Source organism: Acanthaster planci, linkage group LG14 (genome assembly GCF_054643075.1).
Source record: "Acanthaster planci isolate LZ-2023a linkage group LG14, COTS_SCS, whole genome shotgun sequence".
In the NCBI taxonomy this organism is placed as follows: Eukaryota; Metazoa; Echinodermata; class Asteroidea; order Valvatida; family Acanthasteridae; genus Acanthaster; species Acanthaster planci.
The window spans coordinates 14,699,722-14,710,524 of record NC_141790.1 but is presented as its reverse complement, the minus strand read 5'-3'; the positions used below and the strand labels follow the sequence as shown (position 1 = coordinate 14,710,524).

Below are 10,803 nucleotides of genomic sequence, written 5' to 3'. Positions count from 1 at the left end.
TCCTAGGGAAATTTTGTCTGTTTGGCAACAGTACACGACCCTGACACATGGTTGAAATAATCTTCAGAAATTACAAATAGCCTTTGAAAGTATGAAGGACAAAAATCTTATTTTTAACATTTTCTTAAAACAGGTTACATGCATCCAAGAAATGCTGCTTGAAGTCTGAATACTGGTGCTCTTGTACATACATGATACAGTTACAATACATGTATATGCAAAGTATTTGTTATGCTTTGTTATATTTCGAAGTAGGTGAAGACGTGACAATAGTTTTGTTTAGCCATTTTTTAAGGTTTTTTCATATTGTAGTGTGACATGTGATACACTCCTTTAATTTTTATGTACGTATAAAGATAATTATTTAAATGATCCTCTTGTCTGGGATTGCCATATTTTGCTGGAAAAGCTTTATGTTTATGAATTGTCATGAATGCTCATTTCCTGTCAGCAAAATGTACTGATCCCAATAAGCCACTTGCGATTTAAATTTGAATAAAATCTGGTACGCTGTGTTATCTGATTGCACAGAAATGTAACAATTTGAATACCCCAGACTAAAGACACTGTTGCTGTACCTCGTGATTTGGGGCAAGCTTTTGCATAGCAACCACCATCTCTGGAACGGACTGGTTCCGTTGTGCCGTTCTTATCCATTGAGAACAATGTATTGTCGCAAGGCGTCTCTTATGTAACTAAGCAAAATCTTGCCCCGAGTCACAAGGTATAGCTACATTGGTTTTAGTATGGAGAATTCAAGTTGTTAGGTTCACGTGAATTTGCAGAACTCACTGTACCAGATTTTATTCAAATTTAACCAGCAAATGGCTTATTAACCAAGGACATTCAGATTTGAATAATAATGCTTAATAATGCTCAGGAACGCTGTCTGTAGTACGCTAAGCCATTGTAATGTATATATGTACTAGAATTTGTCTTTAGTGTGGTGAACGCATGTAGTAACTCATGAAACATTAAAAAAAAAAGAACTAGAAGAAAACAAGGTCTCTAACTGAACTCTTATTACATAGGATTTGTGCCAATAACCCTACAGGCTCTGGCAAGTCATTCGGTAAGAATGCATAACTGTTGGAAATACGAAGTTGTTCCAAAGTTATCTTCATCATACATGTACATGTAGTAAGCTACAGCCGAACCTTGTTAATACAAGGTCTTTCAAACTTTAACAGGAACCTTTACAACAGGAACCTTGCATTATCAGGAATAATATACAGTGAAAAACAAATTAGTAAACAAAGGACTGTGACCTAAAACTGTCCTTATTAAAAGCAGAATATTGTATTAACAGTGCGCAACAAGGTTCGACTGTATTTCTACGAATCAGAAAGAACCAGTTGCATTTCATGCAACAAACTTTAACATCTTCAACTACAGTTTGCAGAGCACAGTGCAAACTGTGATCAAAACTTGAAGCAACATGTTAACAATAAACATGAAGTAAAAATACAAAGTAACAAGAAGTTAAAAAACCTGTGAAATAGAACAGTTTTTACGTAGGAATGGGATAGCAAGCCCACTCTCACATGTACTAGAGAGCAATACTCGATCTTCCATCCTGAAGTTCACGCTTTTCCCTTAATTTTTGTAATAGCGTGAGCTGCAGAGCAAACAGTTACTGCAACCTTGGCATGAACTGCATTACTTGCCTTCGATCACTAATGTGTTTTCTGTGAAGTGTCAGCTGGCACAGTACTCTGCACTTCGTTGATCAGGTACCGATCACCATTTGTGGCTGTTAAAATCTGATGGAAATTATAAAAAAAAAAAAACTTGATTACGGTACCCTTTTCACTATGTGATGCAAAGCCAAGATATTACTCTCTATTCTGTGCTGTATTATTCACGCCAACCTTCCAAAATGAAACGTATAATGCTGCAGAAGAATTTTTGGGATTCTGCACATACCTGTCCTTTGGCTAGATTTAGTTTCTGACTCGTGGTTATGGAGAACTGGAATGAAACTGGCTTCTGTTTTGACTCACTTGACACTGGGATTGCCTTGTACAAGAAAAGTAAATGTCAAAGAGCAGGTTGACATTATCACTGTAGGTCATGATCACTATAGGATAATCTTAAGGAACTGTGCCCTCGATTCAGTCTCATGCAAAATGAATACAGGTTGCAATTTTGTGAAGAGTTTTTTAATGGCTGGCTCTCGGTTGCTTGGGCTGAACTTTGTGAATTATCATAGTATACCAACAGCATGAGACAATACAATCTTAAAATCACCCCAACCCTCACTGTGGATGAAATGCTGAGGTTGGAAGAGTGTACCTTGACAATCTTGGAAGCCACCACTTTCTGCTGGGATTGCCGGATTTCTTTTGGCAGACTTATTGGATTCAGGCTTCCGGGTGAGCTCTGGTGGCTTGGGGTGATCGGTTGAAGAGGTGGCGGCTCTCTGCTGTGGCTGCCTGCCTGTGCGGGGACCAGGGTGGAATTAACGGCTGTGAATTGCTGCTGGCTAACAGCATGCGGCACAGCCAGAGCAACTGGGGATGGGGACACCCCGAAGCCACTCGGCAGGACTGTGACCGCGCCAGTAGAGCCCCCTCTTGAGGGTGACGTTTGGAGAATTGCGACGGATCCACCCAGTGGTATGGTCAGGAGACTAGGGCTCCCGCCAAACGAAGTGCCGGATGCTGCTGTCTCTTCCTTGACTCGAGCCGGTATCTGTGGCGAGCTGGTCAGCCTTTGGGTGGGTGTGATTGTGGAGGTTATACTTCTACCCAAGTTCCCCTGGGGGGTTTTGGAGGGTGTGCCAGAGACAGGGACAGAGGTGGATGAAGCAGGCAAGGAGTAGGCGGCATTACTGCTGGCCTCACCTGTCGAGCTGCTGAGAGTAGCTGACAGACGTGGGCTTCCTGCTGCTGTTGCGACCGATGGCTTGGCAAATACCTTCCCCGTGGATGTGGCGCAGGGATGGAGTGGGTCCTGGCCTACATTAGCACTCACCCCCAACATCAGGCTACTTGGAACTCGGTTGGAGAAGCTGGTGTTGATGTGTGGAGGCAACCGGTGAAGGTGTTTAGCCTTGACGTCAGGGAGGCATTTGGCAGAATCCAAGTCGCTGGTATCGGCTGACGTCAGGAAGTAGCTGGGAACTAATTGAGCAGTAAAAACACGCTGGAGGTAAGTCTCGTTGGAATCAGCGCAGGCCAGGATGACACAGTGACAGCAACATCGAGATTGCCAAAACCAACAAAAAAAAATTCCACATTCCACATTACTCTTTTTCAAAAGCTCAAAACAAAAATGCTGCATTGACATTATCCATTAATCTTAAGATGTCACTGGGTTTTGTCTCTATCACAAGTAAATTCAATACGGCCGTTTCACAATAGTGTGCCACAAAGAGTTTGCAACACGTTGGCCAATCACAATGCGCGAAATTTGTCGACCCAGTGCGCATTTGGAAAGGGTCGACAAATTTTGCGCGTTATGATTGGCCAACGCATTGCAAACTCTTGGTGGCGCACTATTGTGAATCACCCGTATTGCTGGTATATTAGCCATTGCTAAGATATTCTTGACAGCAAAGGAAAAAGTTTGTGAAACATAACTGTCAAATTGGTAGAAAAACACATTCAAAACAAAGTTACTGAAGTGATGCAGTGAATCAGCATCAGACAACATGGTAGCTTTAACTTCAGCTCTGCAATTATCAACATGGTTATTAGTGTTAAAATTTGCATGTAACAACGTCTAAAAGTGTTCAATATGCATATGGATTTTGTAGGTGAATTGCATGAATGCACAATTTATGAATGGTTAAAACAAATCTGTTGGTAACACAGTTGCACTTTGTGAATAAATCGCTCCTTGAACAAATCGGGAGACATTTTTGTTTTTGTTACCGCCTTGAATCAGTCATACGCATCGAGTTTTGTGAGAAATTTAAGTGTATAACTGATACAATTTGAGGGGTTTCCGGCAGTGAGAGTTGTTAGATCGACAAACTATTTGAAACAAAAGCACATTCAGCATACCGTCTGTGTCAGTATCAAACAACCTCTTCCACAGGGCTCTCTCCTGTTTCTGGTTCTGCTGCACATCCACCACGTACAAGAGGTACTCCTCATAGAGAAGATGCAACAGATGGAATGATCCTGCCATATAAAAGGTACAAGACTGATGTGAATTTTTTGTTGTTTCTGTGCTGGGAATGGGGTACAAAGGCAGAGACTGGAGACGAGATCTTTAATGTGTTCCGAGACCAGATTGTAAATAGGATTCACTCCCTATCCTCCATTTATATCCTTCACTTCCGTAAAATGATGCTGTTTTATACACACGTGTTGTGCACATTACGTGTCTGACAACTCACCAAAACTTGTTGCACTTCTCAGTGTCTGATCCCTGATGAGGAGATTGCAGACGTAGGACCACTGCAACAGGAAGTCTCGTTCAGCCTCGTCTGTCTTATCGAGGTCTCCTTCCCCTGTCTAGAAAACAAATTACGGAAGAAAGATTTACTTACAGAAGAGCAGCTTTGAGTTCAATTCATGTTAACAAACATGGACAAATTTGATTCAAGATTGCCTGGAAGGATTGGTTTAAGATTTTTTTGAAAGGTCGGTAACATAATGATCTGTTCAAGATCCAGCTTACACTTTTCAGGCACTTTCTGCGGACGGTGTCCAGCCATTTGATGTGTTCCTCGACACTTGCGTGCTTCTCCAGAAGCCGAGAAAATTCTGCAAAGCCTGATGAGTAAAAATGACTGATGTGAGAAAATGTTTTCTTCTATTCTTGGGATTCATCTTTTTGAATTCTACCAAGGAACAATTTAGCCACCAACCTATTTTGAGATAGCTAAATATGGCAAGGGTTATGTTCATTTCTGCTGTATTTTTTAATCAGGTTTTTAAAAAATCGTTCCAGTTCTTCCTGACTTACATTTCTTGACCGCTGCTTTTATGGCTGCTGAGCTGCCTGGGGCGGTCCACATGAGCTGGGCGCAAACGGTGTTCTGCTCGGTCCGTTTTCGCCAGTCGTGACTCATTTGGGTGACGGTCACTCTTGTCTTCAGAACAGCTCTAGTGGCCTGGCACAGATGGTCATTTCACATTTCTGTACTGCACTGTCTGTTAGTAATTCTCTTTTACTGACTTATTAGACCAAACACTTTGACAACGTTGCCAACAAACAGCTCTAATAATCTTGGTCAACCGGAGATCAATTTCAAAAGTGAAGAAAGAAATTTTAATTGAGGACTTTGATAAACTCTTCTCTTAATTCCTTACCTGGGCTAAGTGAGACAGTGAAGTCTTTCTCTTCAGAAGCTGACAAAATCGCTTCACAGCTGAAATTATGATGAACATAACATTTAGATATATATTTTTCTAGTGCCGACATGCTTTTTGAAGATCATTGCCATGTTAAGCGATCAAGAAAGATCGTATTCATCTCATCGATTGATCACCCATATCTGATAATAAGCTTTCTACTAAATTCTTTCCTAGGTTATTCAGTAGATTGACATGTACAATTAAAAACACCAAAATATATTTCATCCCTGTTAATGCATTCATCTGCTCATCCAAGCGTTCCTATACAATTTGTAACCCACTTTGGACTTGCTTGAGATGGAAATACTCCGTCAGAGTGGGAAGAGATTCCTCAATGATTTTCTGGAATCCACAGGAGAAATGGCGGATAGCATGGAGCAGGCTGTATAAAGGACAAAAGTACAAAGCGCACTAGGTCATATGCATGAGCATGGGGGGTTCAGAGATTTTAAACTGTACGAGGCAACAATTGGTACATTCGTGACACTGTTAACGCAATAGTTTCTTCAGAGCACCAACTCTTAGAAACTTTGAGAACACACACCCATCCCCCCCTTGAATGATGGCTTCTTCAGTGTAAGCTCCACCTCCCCCACACAGACTTTCTGTTTAATACCTTGGGGGTAGCTGCTGCACTGTGCCAGGGATGAGGATGTTGACCAATGTCTGGTACAGGATATTGTCGCACAGGCCAATCAGATCAGCCAGTTTGTTTGATGATGAGAGCACCTGTTTTGTTTCATCGGGGAGACTCCGCCAATATTGATGCACGGTCACTGGTACCTGATTTCATAAAAATATCCCCAAAAGCCCTTTGTTTTTAAATTCTGTACTTGAAATGAGTCCATGCGTTTTGAAAGTCCTGACTAACGAACTGTCAGAATGGGCTGTGCCGGATATACGAATATTGGATCGATTAACAAATATTCGAATATTATTTTCCAAATTTGAATACATGTATTTGAATGCAAAATGCATAAAAAGGAAGGGAAAATTTTCTTTTGTTTTAAATGAGAAAAATTGCACCATGGAGGCTTGTTTCAAGCAGATTCAACTGAAAAATGACAGAATTCTTACGATCCAAAAAGTAAATTATTCATTAAACAATTTAAAAGGAACAGAAATTTACAACAGGTCAACAAGTGTTGTGCATCTCTTAAATCGTGCTAAATTGTGGCTGGAGAAACTCCTAGATGTGAGAAGCTATTTTATTGATTATATTGTTTAATTGTGCTACGTTATTGCAACTGATTGTGTATATGGTTTGTTCATCAACAATCTGCCGGTCGGTACAGTCAAATATTGGGTTATTCAATCAAATTGAAGGTTGAATATTCGAATAGTGAATTATTGGAATTGACTCAGCCCTATTGTCAGAAAAATTGTAAAGAATGGCTGGACTTCAGCATTAAAAATAAACACTGGTGTCTACGATGAAGAGTTGGTCGCTTTCTTTGCGGTTTTGTTTGTAAGTCCTCGTATTTGGTCAGTGAAAATGTTGTTCTGGATTACCTCTTCCAGTTTTCCTTGCAGGACGTATTCAATGACCTGCTGGCAGTGGCACCTGTACTGGGCTATCACTCCATCAACCTGGCAAAGAACAATGTGACAAGTTTACTGGAACACACCAGGGGTTATCCTAGCCTAGTTGAAGTCTACTCCTAGTCTGTTCTCACAGATTTTATTGTAATAATGTGCAACCTATGTTGTTCTTGAATTGGCCACCTGATCACCTGATCGACTGATCGTCCTCTCTGGGCATACCAACGGTACACCCAAATGTGTGGATTTGTAGGCAGGAAAAGGGTTGCAATTCCATGATTTTGTGGGAGCCTGAAAGTTGAGTCATGCTATCAATTTGTGGTTCGGCGCGTGACATTTTTCCATCCCTTTTTTACCTGACTCATGTACTTTGTACTGAAAACATGTACATGTACTGAAATTGATTTCAAACTATTTTTATTTATTTGGCAGGTAATTTGCAGTACTTATTCAATCCTGGAAATTAAACAATAAGTTCTAAACATTAACAAATCATAGGCAAAACGTGATAGGGACAGGGAAGAAACTGGAGCCCACATTTATAGAATGACCCATTAGCATGCAGACTTAACAGTGCCTCGAAGAAGAATGCGCAAGTCCCAATCTCATGCAGATCATACCTGATCAAATTCCAAATCTCCCCAGGGCTGTGTCTGCGCAGCCGTCGGAAATTCAGGCAGCAGTGTCAGCATGGAAGTCATTGGTGACGGCAGGTTGTCAGTTTGTGACTGAAGCTTGAAAAGATGAAATTGTTTCAAATTATTCTGTCCGTTAAACCACCAGTGAGTTCAAAGAGTTGATAAGTAGGCCCAGTGCCCCTTAACCAATTGGAGTTTTTATTGCACAAGCTGTTAGGCCATCATTACTTTAGGGATCTAAGGCCTCTACATATAAATTATTGTTTGGCCCACTCATGAAGTGAGTTTGCCAGAAACTGAGAATTATTTACCAGCTACATGCTAAAAAATTAATGCTGACCTGTAATGATTACAGGAAATGAATTGCCAGACACCAGTTGAAACCAATTAAAACACAGTGAGAGGATATACTAACACCAGGTATATGACTTCTGGAAAGTTGGAGGACATAGTGACTAGAGCAACACCAATGTGACTGCTAAGTGCATGGGGTCTTAGGGCCTGCTTAGTGTTGGATTCTAGATGCTCTCTGGTGCAATTGGAGGTAACTTCTGACCACTTTACTCATGTTGAAGGGCATCTTTGGATGGCATTTTCACATTTGGAGGCGTTTCACTAGCTATTTATGAGCTGTAGAATCAAATTTAAGCCTACACTTTTTATTCAGCAACATGAAAAAGTGTGTAAGGGGGCCAAACAATGTAATACCGCCCCCAACTTAAAGGAAAAGTGTGAAAACATACCAGTGAGGATTCCCACTGGGCCTTGGATGACAGGAGGGGAAAACCTGCGGTTCTGTAAAACGCAGGTGTCGTGATGCGCTGGGAGTCCAAGAAAACTCCAAAGTACGGCGAGGACTCCTTGACACGGATGCCGTGGTAGTGGTACTTTGACTGTCCGCGAGTGCCCAGACGGCGAGTGCGCAGTTCCGGAAACACCTGTCGAATAACCTGGACAATGGTTGAAACAGTGAGCAATGATTATTATTCAAACCGAGAAAGTTTCTAATGAACAGTAGGTGTTTTTTCGTTCGCGTCCGGCAAAAGAGGCACTTCTGCAGGATGCATGGTAAACTCAACATTGATATTTAGTGTGGGCATTGGATCATGGAAATCTACCTTTCCAAAGCTAGCGGCGTTTATGGGGTGGAACTGGTGTTTCTGGCAATAGTCAGAGTAATGTTTGTAGATCAAACAACGGGGTAGGGAAACCCCTTCAACTGACTCGTAGTGCTGAGAAAGCCTGAAATGAAGCACAGACCAAGAAGTCAGAGCAAAGATTTGCATGTCCAGTTAGCATCAAAATCAGTTTATCATTCCTGAGCGTTTTCATTTTCTTTTAATTTAGCAAGTCCACAGGTGCATATTTGAAGTTTCATGAGTGATGGTATCTCATAACCTTCTCCAAGTCTTCAGAAAAATGAAAAGTTTTAGAAAGTTTTCTCTATAAAAGTCAAAGGGGGTTCCAGAGAAAGAACAGAAAGCTTACCAGTGGAGAGTGAGAATCGTTTGCAACCTGTGGGTTGTATCTTGCGATTCCAGGTCAACGACTATGTAGTCTTTCTGGTGAGGGGCTGAATCTTTTTTGGCTGGTGAGACTTAAGATGAATTAACAAAACAACAAGTTAGAAGTTATGTTCTTGCTGCTGCACTTGTTTGTTTGTGCAACAAGTGCCTTCGTTTCTGTCTTTGTTCGATTTGCAAAGAGTGAAGAAGTTCATCGTTACTAGGTGAGAAATGGAAGCCCTGCCTTTTGAAATTAAAGAGATGCAACCATTTCTACTTCTAGTTACACCAATGAACCTCAGTGCGCAGTCCAGATGGATTCCCTCGCTGCACTTCATTAATCTGGTTAAATGTAATGTAACCATGACGTCTAACGCTGATGTCATGGGCTAAATTAAACCTTTTGGCCTCCGAAGTTATAGATTTACATCCACCGCCTGCATGTCCCAATGCCACCACCCCCAAGAAATTATTATTTACAAAGATTTCATTATTTCCATGAAAAAGACACAAATCACAAAAAACAGCTTTCCAAATCTTCTAGCAGCTGTATAAAGCACCATATTTATGCATTTCATCGACAGGCCTACTTAGGCCTACTTAGGCCTAGCACAGTTAAGATGGCTTTTGTATGTCCAGATGTCTGCTCAAGCTATGGCTGACCCACGCGTGTTGGATGGGCTTGCACAAGTTGTACGTTTTACTGAGTGTGTGGGTCTTGTCTTGTGACAATTCCTATTTGACCAAATCCATAAACTTATGAAAGGTCTACGATACATACATGTAGGCTTAGGCCTAGCTCATTCATCAGCAAGGCTTTTGGTTTTAGTTCGGCTTGAAACATGACTGTCTGTACTTGGCAGAGCTGTAGACTTGAGTCACTTGACTTGAATTCGAGTCAGACTCGAGTCGCTATTTTTGTGACTCGTTACTTGACTTGTAACAATCAGTTGTTGACTTGTGACTTGACCTACACTTGCAAAAATTGACTTGTGACTTGACTTGGACTTGCAAAAGTTGACTTGTTACCTCCTCTGGTACTTGGAGGTTGAAATAACAAATGATTTATGAAAAAATGCATCATGTGTTTTTGAAATTGTTAGGATGCAAATCTACAACTTCTATTCGCATAGCCTTTCTGTTAGTTAACCATTTTGGAAAGCTAAACCTACATCATCAGTGATCATACATGACCTAGCCTAGGCCTAACTTTAGTTCAGCGTCCCCTTCGAATTTAGTGAGGCATCGTGATAACGCCGAGCCGGGAGGCCTACCTTGCTTGCTGGTAGTAGGATTGGTGACATTCGATGGTAGTCCCGGATCCATGGAAATTTCAGCATCACCCATCAGTTTTCTCGGCAGGCCATATTTCTTCCCTAACCTCCTTACTGCGTGCAATTGTCTTCCCTCTCTGGTACAGTGAAAGCTTGGTTTACATGATTTACCACGCTGCACAAGAAAAACAATCGTATACTGACAAAAGCCGTCTAATTTTGAGATGTGCAAAAGGAACAGTTTTACAATGTTTTTTCCACTACTGCTCGACAACGCCACAACGCCGTTTCTTCAAACTTTCGACGCAGAATGAACGTGCAGATTGGTTGATTCCATTTGTATTGTACTGCGCATTATGCATGAACATGATGAACCCTAGGACGAACTACTTGTTTTTATTTCCAAAACTATTTTCTAAGCTATGATGTGATTGGTCAAGAACTTTTGCCGTATTGGTCAGATTATGCTATTGGTTAAAAGTTGCTCAGACGTTAAAGGATGAGAGGTCAATCAATCGAACCCTACCGCACC

The 10,803-nt window shown here is 41.2% G+C and overlaps 1 protein-coding gene across 2 annotated transcripts; it reads right to left on the bottom strand.

Annotated features, from left to right (window-relative positions):
• Nucleotides 1-82: 82 nt before the first annotated feature.
• On the bottom strand, nucleotides 83-10,596 carry LOC110977942 (transcription factor RFX4-like). 2 transcript variants are annotated; one of them, XM_022232489.2, is made up of 16 exons: nucleotides 10,272-10,596; nucleotides 8,981-9,089; nucleotides 8,611-8,734; nucleotides 8,236-8,442; nucleotides 7,475-7,588; nucleotides 6,825-6,902; nucleotides 5,929-6,095; nucleotides 5,594-5,694; nucleotides 5,268-5,326; nucleotides 4,921-5,068; nucleotides 4,633-4,727; nucleotides 4,349-4,466; nucleotides 4,011-4,130; nucleotides 2,296-3,125; nucleotides 1,927-2,019; nucleotides 83-1,763 (listed from the first exon to the last, which is right to left on the bottom strand). In XM_022232489.2, the coding sequence occupies exons 1-16, from the start codon at nucleotides 10,342-10,344 to the stop codon at nucleotides 1,677-1,679; spliced, it is 2,523 nt and encodes an 840-aa protein (XP_022088181.2). In that variant the 5' UTR covers nucleotides 10,345-10,596; the 3' UTR covers nucleotides 83-1,676. The 2 variants fall into 2 exon arrangements, with proteins under 2 accessions (XP_022088181.2, XP_022088182.2); XM_022232490.2 differs by lacking the exon at nucleotides 1,927-2,019.
• Nucleotides 10,597-10,803: the final 207 nt, after the last annotated feature.